Source organism: Bos grunniens, chromosome 11 (assembly GCF_055505025.1).
Source record: "Bos grunniens cultivar Pamir isolate PY7600 chromosome 11, Bosgru_T2T1.0, whole genome shotgun sequence".
NCBI lineage: Eukaryota > Metazoa > Chordata > Mammalia > Artiodactyla > Bovidae > Bos > Bos grunniens.
Genome location: NC_141175.1, coordinates 86,147,138 through 86,165,607, shown reverse-complemented (window position 1 = coordinate 86,165,607; position 18,470 = coordinate 86,147,138). Strand labels below are relative to the sequence as shown.

General features: G+C 34.2%; 1 protein-coding gene across 5 annotated transcripts in view; it reads right to left on the bottom strand.

Moving 5' to 3' along the window:
- SOS1 (SOS Ras/Rac guanine nucleotide exchange factor 1) overlaps window positions 1–18,470 on the bottom strand; it is a 131,669-nt gene that overhangs the window by 60,670 nt on the left and 52,529 nt on the right. For 2 of the 5 annotated variants that reach the window (XM_086327363.1, XM_086327364.1), the window contains exons 2-8: window positions 17,793–17,918; window positions 12,469–12,600; window positions 10,242–10,406; window positions 8,468–8,677; window positions 5,426–5,569; window positions 721–831; window positions 548–646 (exon numbers count right to left, since the gene is read on the bottom strand). In XM_086327363.1, coding sequence (XP_086183489.1) covers window positions 548–646; window positions 721–831; window positions 5,426–5,569; window positions 8,468–8,677; window positions 10,242–10,406; window positions 12,469–12,600; window positions 17,793–17,918 — 987 coding nt within the window. Of the gene's footprint in view, window positions 1–547; window positions 647–720; window positions 832–5,425; window positions 5,570–8,467; window positions 8,678–10,241; window positions 10,407–12,468; window positions 12,601–17,792; window positions 17,919–18,470 lie in introns of those variants that run through there. The other 3 variants (XM_086327366.1, XM_086327367.1, XM_086327365.1) reach the window with 2 other exon arrangements.

The window sequence follows — 18,470 nt, the reverse complement described above, 5'->3', positions numbered from 1 at the left end:
TTTCAGTGCATAATAGGAAAAGAGGGGAAAAAAGCAAAATCCTTTCTTTTCTGTCAGTACTTTTAAAATTGAGTATTTTGAACTATAATCAAATGGGAAATTTTTTACTAGGATTACTATAGTTTACTGTATCTAAACTAATAATAAGTAGTTTTTATAGACATAGTTGCAAACTTAAACTACAAAAATTAGGTGATTAATCTTCTCCATTACTTTGGCATTATCCAACATGTGGTCCCTTATCTAAGTCCCTGAATCTGCTGAGGTCCCAAGATGGAGACTAGGATGCACAAATCCAAGATTGTTTCCAAACAACTGGCCATGAAAGCAAGAAGTGCACAAGATAAAAATATCTGATGACTGCTTTAAAATTCACAATTAAAACTGGAGAAAACATGCATTGTAGATTCATATATAATTGCTTCTTAACTAGAAAAAGAAAACAGATATAGACATATTCATGAGCACTCACATAATGATTCACAAATAAACTGGTTAAAAAACTGTATCAGACTTGAATATTTTGTAAGTAGAAGAGTCTTCTTACCTTCAGAAGTTCGAAGTAATGCAGACAGTGGTAAACAGGGGCTAGAAGTAGCCTGGGTAAAACATATTGAACAGCTTCTTTGAAACCTTCGCCTATTGACTAGAAAACAAAGTGATTTAATTTTTAAGTTTACTTTACAGGCATCTTATATCTTGATCTAAAAATTACTATACCTGCAAATAGAGCGCTGCTCCAGGCTTTGATAACTGACTAAGGAAACGATCGTGAAAACCAGGTCGTAGAATATCTCGAGCATATGATTCATATGGATCAAATGCCAGTTCCTTAAAAAACAAAAAAGGTAAAACATAAATAATCTTTCTCTATGGTAAAGAATAAATAACCTACCTCTATAAACACAGAAAGATTAAATTATGAAGACTTCTATCACTGTACAATTACATATTTTTTTAAAGCCTCAAAGCAAAATTACATAGCTATTAATTTTACTAGAGTAAACCTAATATTCTCAAGTAAGAAAGAAAATGAATTTTTTTCTGATGAGTAATGGGATTCTAGCATATTATGACACCTCTCACTAAAGGATTCTAGTAGAGTATTATGAACAAACATATGGGGGGATTTGGGATCTGGAAAATGAAATTTAGCCTGAATAATAAAGAGCATAGATAGCTATAACCAGATAAAGTATACACATTTAGAATACTGGTGCCAAGCATTTATTTTCTCATGATTACTCCTTAGTGGTAGACTTACTTTCACATCCTGCAAGCTGAAAGTAAATTGTTTATATCACCTAAAATCCACTGTTACAGTTTTCACAAAACAATTAATTTAATTCAAATTGCCAAAAAGTTTTACCATCATCAATAAACCAAACAATTCTAAAGGTTATAATCTACTAGTTCTGGTGATTTCTGAAGAAAAAAAGTGAGCAGGTATTGTGATTTTTCTCAGGATGTAGGATCTCCACTCTCCTCCATCCTGTGCCCTATTCCAGGTAAAAATAAAAACACAAAACCTCCAAACTATTATGAAAATACTGTTGAAGATTCTAGCAAGAGCTCAATTTTATGAAGGGTAATTCTAGAATGAGGAGGAAGAGGACACCTAGTGGAGGAATGAAAAAGAAGTTAGGAGTGAATGACAGAAAATGCGATGTTTAACTTACCCTGCTATTTCTCAGACTTATTTTTTTAAGGAAAGATACATTTTTCTGGATTTCCTATGTAGACAATTATGCTGATTACAAACAGAACAATTTTATTTCTTCTTTTCCTGTCTTTTGGCTAGTATCTCTATTAGGGTGCTCAAAAATAGTGAGCGGCATTCTCCTACAACTTAGTCATTAAATGTATCTTTTATAGGTTTCTTATAGATATCCTTTACTAGATTAAGAAAGGTCCCTTCTATTCCTACTTTGGCCAACATTTTAAAGAAATTTCTGAATGACTTTAATTTTCTATGCTTTTTCTTATTTGTTGAGATTTTAATGATAATGTGAAATATTATATTAATTTTTTAAAAACTTCAACCATTTAAGATATATCACAAAATATATCCTAAGATATATCATACTGGACACAGTGTTTTAGATTATAAAGAGGTTCATATTTTTCTTATATTATTATTCTTTCCCAGTTTTAATAATATATGTATATAATCCTAAAACTGAGTTGCCTTTTGTGTCTCTATTTTTGATCTTCCTTAAGAATCTATTTTAATATTTTCTTAACAAAAATCTTGCATATGTTTATTGGGCTTACTTCTGAATACCTTGTGGTTTTAAGACTCATCCGCCATATTCACCTGACCTCTTGCCAACCAACTACCACTTCTTCAAGCAGCTTGACAACTTTTTGCAGGGAAAATATACTTCTACAATCAGCAGGAGACAAAAAATGCTTTTCAAGAGTTCATCGAATCCTGAGGCATGGATTTTTATGTTACAGGAATACACAAACTTATTTCTCATTGGCAAAAATGTGCTCATTGTAATGATTCCTATTTTAGTTAATAAAGATATGCCTGAGCCTATAAGTTATAATGATTTAAAATTCATGGTCCGAAATAGCAATTAACATTTGCACCAACCTAGTATTTCTATGTCTCTGTTTTGGGTATATGTCTTATAAGGGCTTCCCTGATAGCTCAGCTGGTAAAGAATCCACCTGCAATGCAGGAGGCCCTAGTTCAATTCCTGGGTTAGGAAGATCCGCTAGAGAAGGGATAGGCTACCCATTCCAGTCTTCTTGGGCTTCCCTGGTGGCTCAGATGGTAGAGAATCCATCTGCAATACGGGAGACCTGGGTTTGATCTCTAGGGGGCTACCCACTCCAGTATTCTGGCCTGGAGAATTCCATGGACTATATAGTCCATAGGGTCGCACATAGTCGGATACGACTTGAACGACTTTCACTTTCACTTATGAACTGCATAAAACAGACCTTAAAACAATTAAGTACTTTCTTTAAATAGGCAAGTTTCAGCAGTTTGTGCATACTGAGTTACTAATGTAGTAGCATGACATAATTGGATTTATTTGTATCATACTGTACAGTCGGCCCTCTGTATCTGTCTTCCACATCTGCTGATACAGAAGACTAACTGTCCTAGACCATTTTATATGAAGTTACTTGAGCATCCACAGATTTTGATATTGGAAAGGGGATTCCTGAAACCAATCCCCCAAGAATACTGAAGGATGACTGTATTTTGTTTTCATTATCACTGCTTTCTTTGTTTCATTATTTTTTCCTATTATCGTAGAAATGATTAAAAATTGTTTCTATAGTTTTTGTGCACTGTTATAGGTAGTACTTCTATTATTTGGTGATTTTCTTAAATGTTTCAAAAATCAAATATGGCTTGCTATTACTTATAAATTTTTTCTAAATTTTAAAGAGAGTTTAAAGTTGTTTAAACTTTACATTCTCTTTCCCTGGTACCAGGTTTTCCCTGATAGCTCAGCTGGTAAAGAATCCACATGCAATGCCAGAGACTCCGGTTTGATTACTGAGTCTGGAAGATCCCCTGAAGGGATAGACCACCCACTCCAGTATTCTTGAGCTTCCCTGGTGGCTCAGATGGTAAAGAATACACCTGCAATGCAGGAGACCTCGGTTCAACCCCTGGGTTGGGAAGATCCCATGGCGAAGGGAACAGCTACCTACTCCAGTATTCTTGCCTGGAGAATTCCATGGACAGAGGAGCCCGGTGGGCTACCGTCCATGGGGTCACAAAGAGTTAGACACAACTAAGTGACTTTCACTTCCATGGGTTTTCACTTTCAAACTTTCAAAGTTGTTTAGTTTTTCCTATCTTCTGAAGACAAGCCCGAATCACGCACTGAGAGGTTTAGTTCACCCTTCAAGTTAAAAAAAAAAAAAAGCAGTCTGGTGTTAAGATTATGCAATAGCTTATAAAATTTACTACTCTGTTTCCCACCATTAGTTCTTGTATTCCTTGACGTTCCTCTGAGTACAACTTTCCCTCTGGCTGAAGAACATCCTTGCTTTTGAGTCTGCTGCTGGGGCTGCTGCTGCTAAGTCGCTTCAGTCGTGTCCGACTCTGTGCGACCCCACAGATGGCAGCCCACCAGGCTCCCCCGTCCCTGGGATTCTCCAGGCAAGAACACTGGAGTGGGTTGCCATTTCCTTCTCCAATGCATTAAAGTAAAAAGTGAAAGTGAAGTCGCTCAGTCGTGTCCAACCCTCTGCGACCCCATGGACTGCAGCCTACCAGGCTCCTCCGTCCATGGGGTTTTCCAGGCAAGAGTACTGGAGTGGGTTTTGAGTTTAGTTATGTATATTCCTTTTTTCTTTTTATACTTTATGACTTTTATGTGTTTAAAGCAACATTGAGGGGCTTAGTGAAGCTTAAACTCAGCATATTATTTTGTCTGAAAGTCTTAATTTGTTTTATAAACTCAACCCTGAGTTATAATAAAAGATACAGTTGATTTTAGAATGAGAACAAAGCAAGAGTGAGAAATTTCAGAATGACAATCAATGCTAACTTATTAGGGCTAACTTGTATATTTTAGCAGCTGAAGTATCAAGAAGGTTACCATTTTTCTACCCCTATGATCATCATCTAAACCTTAGACTTGATTTTCCTATTCTAAATAATAATGAACTTGTTTAGTTGCTAAGTCATGTCTGACTCTTTTGCGACCACATACACTGTAGCCCAACAGGTTCCTCTGTCCATGGGAGTTCCCAGGCAGGAATACTGGAGTGGATTGCCATTCCCTTCTCCAGAGTATCTTCCCTACCCAGGGATTGAACCCGTGTCTCTTGCAGTGGCAGGCAGATTCTTTATCACCATGCCACTAGGTCCTGGACTTCATTTTCTTTTTCTAAATAATAATGCACAGTTATCATATATTAAGTAGCTGTATGAAGGTGACTAGCTAAATATTTCAGGTAGGTTATTTAACTTTCACAAAATCCCGAGTCCTATTATTATCCTTATTTTACAAATATAGATAGGGAGGTTTAGAGATGTGAAGTAAATAGCCCATGGTTACATACAACTAATAAGTAGAAGAGTTTAGACTGAAACATAAGTAGCCTGACCTTACGTCCAAGTTCTGTGGCCTCTTCATTGATAAGATAGCCAATTAAGTGTGAACTGTGGGATCTGAAGACAGCTTTGGGATCTGCTTGTTTTTATAAAGGATGAGAGACTCCTTTTTTTCTAAGTTTTATGAAATAACAGAAACAAATGCTGACAGTGACCTTTTGAGGAAGGGGCAATACAGTTGAGCAGCTAACAGTTAATGTCTATGTTAGCTGGAAATAAGAATTCATATTCCAATTTTTATTCAAATGTATTTGAATTAAATCTAGGCCTGTGAACTGCATTTAGGCCTTCTAGATGCACGATTTTTTGGTGTATAATTAAAGTACTCACCTCCGCTAAGTCTTCAAAGCAGCTTCCTACTAATGGATGGGGACTGCCTTCATCTGTCATTTCCACAGTATCTTCTATATGGCCCAGTAATTTTACACTAAGTTCATGTATATCCACTATACGACTAAATATATTTTCTACATCCTGTTGGAAAGAAAAACATATTAATTCAGTTAGGTTGTACAATAAAAAATTTATTTTGAACCAATAAGTCATTTTATAATCATGAAATTTAAAATGGCAGATACAGTGAAAAATTTTAACAACTTTACAAATACAAGTAAAAGACAAAGAATTCTTTTTGCAATGAAGTACAATTTGTAGGTACATTGCTCTAGGTCACTGGTTCTCAAGCCTTCTGGTCTCAAGAGTCCGTTATACTTTTAAAAATTATTGAAAACTCTATTTGCTTACTATATTAGAAATTATTTACTATTGCCATTTACTACACTTACCATATTAGACATTAAAATCAAGAAAATTATAAAAAATTTAATTCATTTAAAAATAACAATAAATAGCACTTTTATGAAAAGTAGCTAGTTTCTCTTAAACAACCAAAAATCTTGGTGAGGAGAATGGTACTGCTTTACATTTTCTAACACAATCTCTAATTCCTAGCTTAATTGAAGATAGCTGGCTTTTCATGTATATTTCTGCATTCTATCTCTTGTGATACATTGCTTTGGTTAAAGCATATGAGGAAAATCTAGCTTTAAAAGACATGTAGTTGGAAAAGAGAGGACTATTTTAATAGTCTATCCAAATAATTGTGGATACTCTTTCCTTTTCCTGCATAGTTATTTTTATGGAGATACAAGTTATATATCATAAAATTCACTCTTAAAATATACTATTCAACGATTTTCACATATTCAAAAACTATTCAATCATTACTACATCAAATTCTAGAAAATCATCATCCCCCCTAAAAATACTGTATCCATTCTTCCCCTGCACACCCACTCCCAGTCTCTGGCAACTACTGATCCACTTTCTTTCTCTATGTATTTGCCTATTCTGGACATTGCATATATATGGAGTGATTATCTTTTTACAGTATTACACAAGTCAATATGTAGCTTCTTAAAGGTTAGTTGCAAGGTAGAATCTGAAACTATATAAACTTTGTATTGTTAAATTAAAATCCACTGGTCTATTCTGAACTTTGAACGGATGTTTTGCCCAAGTGTGATTTTGTAGTGGAATTGCTAGGTAGTATGGCTAATTTATGGTTAATGTTATATGAAATTACCATATTATTTTCCTAAGTATTTATACCAGATTACATTCTCACAGGTAATGTGGGAATTTTACATTCCCAAAAGCAGTTGCTCCACATTCTTTTCAACATCCAGTATTGTCAGTCTTTTTAATTCTAGCTTTTCTAATGAGTATCCAGTAGTGTCTCATAATGTTCTTAATCTGCATTTTCCTTATGACTATTAAGATGTGTGGGGGTTTGGCTCAGATGGTAAAGAATCACCTGCAATGCAAGAGACCCGGGATCCCTGGGTCAGGAAGATCCTTCAAGGGAATTGCAACCCTCTCCAGTATTCGTGCTTGGGAAACCCCATGGACAGAAGAGCCTGGCAGGCTACAGTCCATGGGGTCACAAAGGGTCAGACATGACTAAATGATTAACACCAGTGACTACTGATGTTGGTCATCCTTTGACATGCTTTCTGATCACTGTTGTATCTTCTTTTATAAAGTGTTGAATTTTTTGCCCATTTAAAAGTATCAAGCTGTTTTTCTTATTACTGAATTGCTGAATTTCTTTATATGTTCTGAATACAATCCTTTGGTTAGATGTATGTATTTGAAGTAGCTTCCACCAATATGTGGCTTATGTTCTTATTTTTCTGATAATGCTTTTTGAAGAGCAAAAGGTTTTTTTTGTCTTAATGCAGTCTAGGTTATTAATTTTTAATTTTATGGTTCTTGATTTTTTGTGTCCTAAGAATATCTTTGTCTACTCTTTATCTCTTTCTCTTTTTAAACAACTTCATTAAAATATGATTTATAGGCAATGCAATTCATCCATTGAAAGTAAACAATTCAATGGTTTTAACTATATTTACAGATTTGTACAACTCATCATTTACTCCTTTATTTTTTAATGTTCACTCATTGTCATAACAATGACTGAACATTCCGTCTCAGCCTCTGTTGTGAGTACCACTTCTCCATCAGTCATCCATGATTATGTAGGTACAGTTTTAGAAATTACTAGAATGCAACTTCCTTAGACAATCTCAGCTATTCTTCCTTAGTACTTTTCCGGGACCCAATCAGGTTGGTTTGATTACTACTGTAAGATCAGTAATCCTTTCTCTAATTTCCAGTTATTGGCTCCTTCCTTTGTGCTCCCCAAAATACTGTTGTCATACTTCTGTTATGGTAATCAGCACATAGCACATTAGCACATACTTCTGTTATGGTAATTAGTACTGTATTGCAATTTAGAGTTGACATCTCTGTCTTGACTAGATTGTACTTGAGAAAAGTAAATAGTTTTTGATTTATCTTGAATCTCCATTGCCAAGTATGGCATCTAACAATATAGGCAGCACTGATGCAGTGTTGGTTCAATGATGCAAATGAGTCAAATTAAACACAGAAATCTTCCACCTAAACAAGATGCTTTATTCTCTGGAACTCGTGGAAGATTCTGTGAATTCATTTATACTTACATAATCAGTCTAGCTTAGATTTTGTCTTTTAATTTCTGGTGGTTAATCAAAACTGCTGTGGCTGGGGGAGGGGAGAGAGGCTCAACAGGGAGCAGATATATGTATAACTATGGCTGATTTGTATTGTGTGGCAAAAACCAAAATAACGTTGTAAAGCAATTTCCCTCAAAATTAAATTAAAACTTTTGTAGCAACTTCATTTGTGATCATAGTCATGATAAATTAAACCCTACAACTTTTAAAAAATGGACAAATTAGCAGTCATGAACTATACAAATTCAAATTTGAGTGGTCATGTAAAATTAACAACACATGTAATGATATACATTCATACAATGATACTTACATTAGCTGAAAACAATTTTGAATTGGAGACAAAGGGCTCTCTAAAAACTTTTATAATTAAATTAAGTTCCCTTATGTATTGTCGAATTTCTGCCATAAATGCTTTTACCAAATCATAGTAAGTCTGCTCTCCTGAGGTGGAAGGCTCTTCATCAGTTAAAGATAATATATTTATATCTTCCACATCTTGATGAAACATATCCATTAATACCTGCATAGTCAGAGATATAAAAAACTATAATAAAATATGAATCTAGTCAAATTTGAAGTTAAACAAAATCTGTTATTTGAATACAGTTCTTAAATGACAATAAACAGACACACAATAACCTCTTCTTGGATATAATGCTACTGCTCCCTCTACAGCTTCTCTAAGACAAAATTTTACATCCGGTATCACAAACTGCCTCTTCTAAGTTCTCTGTCAATACTAGTATCTGTCTGTCTGTCTGTCTCTCTTGTTAATCTAGTACTTCTATTTTGTTTCCAAATCTTGTCTTGGATTTCTCTCTTAGTTTCCTCTGTTTCATACCCTTGGCATCACCATTTCATTCCAGGGCCTCACATAACTCATATTTGAATAACTCCCAGGTTTCTGGTGATTGATCAAAATAAGTCCCATTTTTTTCCCCAAGAAGTCTTCTCCTCCTCCTCCTCCTCCTCCTCTTCCTCCTCTTGCTAAACCTCATCTTTTCCCTCCTGTGTACTTCTACATCATTATCCCTATAATGATAAAATAAGATTTTACCTTGTATCACTTTCTGCTTGTTTCACAAATATAAGTACCCTTTCATCAAATCTACAGCCTCATTTTATGCTTCTCTTGCATCTCTTCTCTGTGAGCTATATACATACTCAGAAATATTTTATTTATCAATTCATTTAAAAGCATCAAATATTTTATATTCATTTACTCTTTTAAAATAAAATACTTATTCATTAAAAAATAAAAAATTTGAAATCCTTCAGGTCAGGTGATTTTCACATTCTGAAAGAACAATAAATACTAAAATATATTTAACTGGATTAGGTAATCAGAAAGAATATTTCAAATCAATAACAGAAAAAAGGGGATGAAATACTTCATTAGAAAATATTTTCTTTTTTGAAAGATCATTTTTATTAAATAAAAATACTGAGGTAGTATATAGTCCAATGCTTTAGACTTAGATCTGGAGTTCAAGTCTAGGTTTTGAAGCATCTCAGAAAATTCTGAACCAATTTCTTTATCTCTGTGAACTTCAGTTTCCCTTTTATAAAATGTAGATAAGAGTATCTACTGTAGAGGGATATCTTAGGGACCAAATGAAATAAGTCACATACATGCTCAACTTTCAATTAATGTTTGCTCTTAATGTTATCATAGTAAAACCATACTAGCAGTATCTAAAGAAAGTTAGGCACTGAAATAAAACTACCAAGAGTTTAGTATTTGTACATTTTCAAAAATTGTTTTCAAATAAATCCATAATCTTCTAGTTCTTCCAATCCAAATAAAAACTTAAGAAGTTCACTAATAAGAGATGAATTACTGTTATTAACCCTACATTCAACAATACAGAAAAGAAAAGCTACATGACATATTTAAACACATTTTAGGACTCTATATATAAATTTCATTTAGATAAAGTGATATCTGGAGTTTTTGCTATTAGATTACTAAAAGTATAACCTAACAGACAATATACAATTTTATTCTGTCTGAGTAGTATGTTAGCACCCATTTAAGTCACAAATAAAAATATAAGAATAGAACATATAGATCAGTATCTTACCTTATCAGCACACATTGCCACTTTAATATCTTGTTTTGTAATTTCATAATGCCGTATATTTCGCACATAATTCCCCACCAGCTTTAAAATGTCTGCAGAAATGTATTCTAATACTGCTACTATGTAAACAGAAACCTGGTGGTCAATTTTATAACCTAGGACCTCCTGAAAAATTAAAAGAAAAGCACTTTTAAAATTATTTACTATAGATTTGACAAGCTGATTTAAAAAAAATGTATACAGTTTAGCGTAACTTTTACCAAGGCCATTGTAAAGTGGTACATCTATGAATAATACACATATTGCTATTTGAAAATGTAAGGTAAGAAAAGGTAAGCCAAAATTACCTATGATCATGTAAAATACTTAAGAAGTACAGATAACTATAGAGATAATCCCTCAACTAGGAAGGGAAGCCCAAGTCTGTGGGAGGGGAAAATGCTCATTGTTATTTAATTCAGAATACCCAGAATTAATAATGACAAACAAGTTTCTTTTCCTTTAATTGGTATCTGGGAATATCTACTATCCTTATACCTCTATCCTTCTATCCAAAGGAACCTGGACTTCCTAAAAACTTAGTGGTACATTCCTGGTATCTAAGTTGTTTCTATGGAAAAAAAATTCCTGTTGTGTCCTGCTGGACAACAGTGGTTATTAAGAGCATATTAAATAGTACCACTATCCAATTTCAAAGAGAGTATGGGCTTTTGTGGGCCTGATCAATTTGCATAGGAAAACAGATTCTATTTTCTAAACAATCCAATTAAGGAAAAAACTTCAAAATAAGTTTATGTATTTTATAATAACCTTAAATGGAGTACAACCTACAAAACTTACTCACTACGTTGTTCACCTGACACTAATATAACTTTATAAATCAACTGTAAGAGAATCATAAAGAAGTGCAACAACTAATAGCTTAGTAATTTTCTGTAAGTTGCACTTAACATCCTCAGACCAGTTAGTAAGATACAGGCAGATATTTCTGTTCAAACAATAAAGGACAAAACATAACTTTTTGATAGTCTTAATCATACAAGTGTCCAGCCAGACTTGAATTTCCTAACACTATCACTTAGAGCCCTGTGAACTTGGACAAAAAGTTACTTAACCACTTTCTGCTCAGTTACCTCATCTACAAAGTGGGGATGATGATAATTAACTCTGTTGAATAATAAAACTTAGACATGATGTATAAAAGTATTAGCATTTTGCTTATATTATAGTAAAAAATTACTGATATCAGAAATATTATTAAGGTTTTAATTATTCTAATACCCATATTTTTAATGTGAGAGTTAATCAATGATGTCATTAAATAAAATACAAATAACATTATTAAAGTTTCCAGCAGTTATTTTTTCTATTAGTTCTGGAGAGATTCAACTGACTGACTAGACTAATAAAAATGACAAGTAAGACTACAGAGTAGGGCTTCCCTGGTAGCTCAGCAGGTTAAAAATCTGCCTGTAATGCAGGAGACCCCAGTTTGATTCCTGGGTCAGGAAGATGCCCCAGAGAAGGGACTGGCTACCCACTCCAGTAGTTTTGGGTTTCCCTGGTGGCACAGACAGTAAAGAATCTGCCTGCGATGTGGGAGACCTGAGTTCGATCCCTGGGTTGGGAAGATCCCCTGGAGGAGGGCATGGCGAACCACTCCAATATTCTTGCTGGGAGAATCCCTATGGACAGAGGAGCTTGGCAGGCTACAGTACAGTCCATGGGGTTGCAAAGAGTTGGACATGACTGAGCGACTAAGCACAGCAAGACTAGATAGTATAGGTGATCTTTATGGAATTTTTGTTCAAAGATGACACATGGCCCTATGGCAATCTTACAGAGGTCCCTACACTTCTAATGATGTGAAGGATTAAAATCTGAAGGATTTATAGGGACAAGTATGTCTAGCCAATAGAAAAAGGAGTTTTGCAAACTCTTTGAGGTTCTGGTAACATCTGAGATTAACAAAATTCACAATTATAACTTTCTTAGTCCTTTCAATTTGATGATTACTGTGGGTATGAAACTACTTTAAATCATGTTGCTGAACATATACTTTCCTATTATATCATCCCTCCCCATGACATAAACTCCTGGAAAAACTAAAAAGAGAGAATGTCACTCTTCAGTTGACTCTATTATCCATAATATATATTTCTTGTGCTTGAAAATCATGGGTTTTATTTTGCTTTTAAGAGGCAAGAAGGTAGTATTTCAGCTTTACCTTTAACAAAGGATGGATTTTTTCTACTGGGAGAGATAAAGGGTTTCTTCGCTTCCTCTTTTCAATAGCCGATTGGGCATCAGCTATTGCCCACTTATCAATTGGATGAGGGAAACTTTTTTGAACACGTTCCTTGGAAAATAGGAAAATAAAAACTAAGCAACAAATATATTAAATAGTGTTCTTCACTTATAATTTACTTTTAAAAATCAAAGAATACCAAAAGCAGGTGTTTCACATGTGGTATAATTTATACTACAAACATACCTAAACTAAGAGACAACTATAACTGCCAAAGTACTAGTTTCTTAATTAGGCAATTAAGAGTCTAAATGCTCCTTCTATTAATGGGGGGACATCATATTCTGAATTTCTACTTCACCATGATAAAGCTGATAATAAGAATGAGCAGAAGCTACTTAAAACATTATTACATAAATTTTCAAGGAACAAGATCTAAGTTCAAAAAGCAAATATCTAAATTCAACTTTCATTTGTCCTTTCTTTCAACATCAATTATAATCTAAAATACCATTTTGCACTTGAAACTTATAAGAATTGTTTTTCTTTATCCATCATGCAAAAAGGTACTTGATTTCAAAACTATTTGTAAAGCATGGAAATCAAGGTTTACATTAGTAACAGCCAACTTTAATACATTGTAGTTTTATCATTAGAGTCTGCATCTTCCACAGGTCATTAATTTTCATCACGATACTTCATTTTAATGTCTAGCACTCATTCGGTTAGAATTCCCATTCAAAGGTAAAGAACTCATGTTACTGTAAAAGCTGAATTTCCCGACTTTAGTAAACTAATATAATTCATTTCAAACAAAAGGTACTTTCAACCTCTGAAGTTTCTAAAATCCACTTTCAGGATACCATAATTACAACCAGTAGAGGTCACTACTACATAATTTTAACACGTATTTTGAATTGTTCCATATTTAGCCAGTAATATGTAAAAATTATTAGGTAAAATTACAATAAATGTAAATTGAAAGTCCTAGCAATTGCTATTGAAAAGATCATTATGTGATATTCTGTAGGAAAAAGGACACAGTAACTCCAGGACATGTTATGAACAAATTTATGAATTGAGAATAGTTTAACCTACTCAAGTTTAATAAATTTTCTCTTCATCTAAGGCAATGTCAGCTGTCAAATGTTAGAAGTGATCATTTTAATTCTAATAAAAAAAATTACTGTAGTTAAAAATGGAGTTAACAAACTTTTTCAAATGTCTAGTTGAAAAGCTATTTGCTAGGATACTATAACCTATATAATAAAGGCAATACAAAGGCCCAAAATACTGGGGGAGTTTGGCAAGCGAAAAAGGAATAATAAAGGAATGGGGAAAAGGTTGGAAAGGAACGTTCAAAACAAGAATTCTTTTCCTTTTTTCCAAGTCACTACTATACACTTGCTAATCCAAAAATTACGATTAAGAGATTTTGGACTAACTTTACCATAATTCTCAATTAAAAATTTCATATTGATGGGTTTAACCCATGGTTAACTGAATAGGTATAGGTATAACCATGATTACAAACCTTATAATAGTATAACCCTATAGCTCACTGGCAGGCATGGAGGTGGGCAAACTTCAATGCATAGTAAGAAATAATAAATTCTTAATACATTGGAAAAGGAAATGGCAACCCACTCCAGTACTCTTGCCTAGAAAATCCCATGGACGGAGGAGCCTGGTGCAAGCTACTGTCCATGGGGTCGCAAAGAGTCGGACATGACTGAGCGACTTCACTTTCTTTCTTTAATACATTTTGGATCACACCCTTGTAATCACATACGTAGTAAACTGAAACAAAGTTTCTTAAAATAAAACTTTCTTTTACTATAGGCAATGCACTGATTTTTCCTATTCATTTATAAAAATTTAGTTGGGCATAAGAGGTGATAACCGAGAGTAATACAGAAGCTGAACTCAACCTACCAATTCTAAATACACTTAACATACATCTTTGAAAAAAACAAACAAACCATTGGTAGAATTACAGAGGCAAACAGCAGGCAGGGGTTGAGGTAGAAGAGAAAGAAAACACAACAGCAATCCCTTCTCATCTCAATTTTATCCACCTAGTTCCAAGTTGATCTACTGTTTTGAAAAGAAGGGGAAGGAAAGTCTCAGGAACGATAAAAGAAAAGGCAAGAAAGGGAAAATAATAATGATGAGGAAAACATTTTTAACTTATTTATTAGTATACTACTAGACTGTTTATTTGAGAAGTACTACCAAAGGTCATGGGAAAGACTGATAGGGTTAAAAAGATGCCTTGATTGTGAAAAAGGCCAGAATGAAGGAAATACTTTATCTCTTGTCGTGGAAAATTTAATTATAATTCCAGAGCAAAATAAAATTTCTTTTTACAATTATCTTATATAATTTAAGGTAAAGAAGCCCAAGGAGAAATGGTCGATAAATGACCCATGAATTAAAGTCTATTACTCTGCCACTTTCAAGATTAACAGTTTTGCTTTAAATTGAGACTCTCCACTTTGACTGACATTTAGTGGCCATGGGAAAAATAAAATATGAAGAGCTAGGTTCACAATTCAGCTCTGTCTCATTAGCAGAACCTGTCTTTTCCTTTACATAATAAAGGTGCCTAGATAGATAATCTTGAAGATTAATTCCAATACAAACATTCTAGGCTGTATGAAAATTCTTATACATGCACTTGAGTGCAAATATTCAGACCTGGAGGCACTTTTAAAGTGCTATTAATAAAGGCTTAGAATGTGTAGGAGAATTTTTTTTTCTGCCTAGAAAGGTAGAAAATAATGAGAAATCACTTTGGAAATCTAAATGTGAGTGACAAACTTATTAGAAACTACAAAGATTCTTTAGGAATGAAGGAAAAGAAAAAAAGTTGAAAAAAAAAATGAAAGGAAAAGGAAAGCCAAAAAATAAAATTTAAGGATATAGTTCACAGGGTAAAAAGAAAATTCTACGATGAAGGAAAAAGAAACAAAAGGGATTCAAACTGGGAAAAAAGTATTGTCATTGTTTGGCAATGACATCATACTATACACAGAAAATCCTAAAGATGCTACCAGAAAACTGCTACAGTTCATCAATAAATTTGGTAAAGTTGCAGGGTACAAAATTAATACACAGAAAGCTGTTGCATTTCTATACACTAACGACAAAAGATCAGAAATAACAATTAAGGAAACAATCCCATTTTTATCACTGCATCAGAAAGAATAAAATACCTAGGAATAAACCTATTGAAGGAGGCAAAGGACCTGTATTTTGAAAACTGTAAGACGCTGATGAGAGAAATTAAAGAGGACACAAACAGATGGAAAGATATTCTGTGTTCTTGGATTGGAAGAATCAATACTGTCAAAAGATCATACAACCCAAGGCAATCTACAGGATTCAATGCAATCCCTATCAAATTACCAATGCAATTTTTCACAGATCTAGAACAAAAAAATTTTTTTTAATTTGTATGGAAATACAAAAGATCTCAAATAGTCAAAGCAATCTTGAGAAAGAAAAGCAAATCTGGAGGAATCAGTCTCCCTGACTTCAGACTATACTACATAGTTATAGTCATCCAAACAATAACGGTACTGCCACAAAAACAGAAATACTGATCACTGAATGCGGATAGAAAATCCAGAGAGAGACCCACTCACCCATGGTCAGTTAATCTCTGACATCCTGCTTTTGGAACTGTTACCTTAAGAATCTTAATCCTAACAACTTTGTCTCTGATCCCAATCTATTCTATTTCTATCAGGTATTCTAGTGTTATCAACTCTCTGGTCTTATTGGGAAATCCCTGTTCCCTCCATGTTTTTCCAATCTACCCGCCCCTCTCCTAACTGACAGAATAGTTTACTGGAATGTATGCCTGGTAGTTTAGACTTTCTGGATGAGAGTCTTGGCTTCACTGCTTACTAGCTATAACCATGGGCAACTTATTTAACCTCTCTATGCTTCAGTTTCCACATTAATTCATTCAAACTATATTTCCTGAGTGCCTTCTCAGCGCCAGACATTGTTCTGGGTGCTGGGGGTTTGGTAGTGAATAAGAACTTATATTCTGGACCTCATACTCTAATACAGGAAAAACAGTACCATCTTCATGGGGTTATTAAAAACTTCAAATGAAATATAAACACAGAAGCGTTTAGAGCAAGCGCTCAAAGATCAGCTGTTATTAAATTTCATTTTTTCCCTTATCCAATTTGATTCTCTGATGCTCTTTTCAGCTGAGCTTCCTATTGGATATAACTATATATCAATTGCTAACTGCCTCAGGAGAACACAGCAGGGGTACACAGAGACACACCTCCTCCCCACCCACTGTGTACCACAGTCATCATTACAGTCTAGTGTGTTGTGTCCTGAAAAGGGTTGTAAAGCACTATTACTAATTTCCACAACCCTCTTGCCCTACTGTTCTGTCACTGTATAGCCATGGTGAAATACCATTCAACTGTCTTTTTTGAGCCCACACAAGGACCACAAAAGAAATATCATAGAAATGCAAAGATTTGTACACTATACATTCAAGATCTTCAAAGTCAAATGACCTTACATCATTGCCAGAAAACTCCTTTTATATTTCCAGCTCTATCTCCCATTTTCTATAGTTGGTACTTCAAACCTTCTTTTTTTCTCTTCTCAAACCTGACTCCTTAAGAACTCAATTTAGGTGGCTCTTCTGAGAATCCAAACTTAAGCCCCAAAGTCTGCATTATTAGTTTGCTTTTTTTTTTATGGTTTCCCACATACCCTTTACTCACAGGACATCACATTATGTTATTGCCCATACATCTACCTGTATCTCCACTACTCTACAAGCCATAAAAAGACAGGAGCCATGTCATATTTGTGACATCTTCCTTCCTAGAATTTTGATGTTTCCCTCCCTTCCAATTGGTGGGGAGGGGTTCACTTCCTATCTAAAAATACACAGAGCACTGAAGATTGAAGGATTGGCTGAAATGCTTTTGAAATGATAGCTGACTTTAAGAAATAACAACAAGAAAAAAAGAAACACTTGGATATATTCCACTCTTAAATATATCTGTCATTCTAGCATCAAGAAGTAGTATTTAGAGGTCAATAAGAGTTGACTTTAGATTAAAAGCATATAATGGAATAGTTTGATGCAAAAACATATACAAGCTAGCAGACACTCAATACAAAGTTAAAAGAAATCTAGTCATCATTTTAAACATACCATTAGACACTGTGTGGAACTGAAGAGCAAACACCTCCCCCCTATATTGACATTACAATAAACACACATATTAGATACAAGGCAAAACTAATCATACCTCTACATCTGAAGCACTTCGGGGTTGAGCTTGGCAGAGCATATTTAATAGCTGCAAAATTAATTCTTCAACATACTGAAGAGCATCATCACTAGACTCAAGAGTTGGATGAACTTGCCCCTGAACCTATAAACACAAAGTAATTAAAGGTTTGTTTAATCTGATTAAATAAACAAAGCAAGTAATTTTTTCAAGTGTGGGGTTTGTATTCAAGAACACAGTCTGGCTTGCAAATACAGATTTCAATGTTATTTCCCTAGCCTGAATTCTTAACCTTTTTCCTAGTCACATGCACTATACATGCTTATTGACATGTTTCTAGAGATTCAGATACTTAATTACAAAATTTCAAAATTTTTTCCTTAAACTATGCCTATCCTAGAGTGTGGGAATACTGAGAGGGAGGGAGAGGCTGAGCTAGAGATAAACGATGCAGTTTACATGGTTTTTGTCCAGAACCAGTGGTAGTTAGAACACTGGCTCCATACAGTGCTTGGGCAAAACTGACCTCCGATGTGTCCCTTGTTAACTCTATCTTTCCTACCAAATCGTAACATTCAAGAGGCCTGTATCTTTTTTTTTTCACCAAAGTAACTCCAGCAACTAGCACTGTACAGGGCACATAATACAAGCTAATAAATGCCTTGAATACAAAGTCACCCTGTATCAAAGGACACA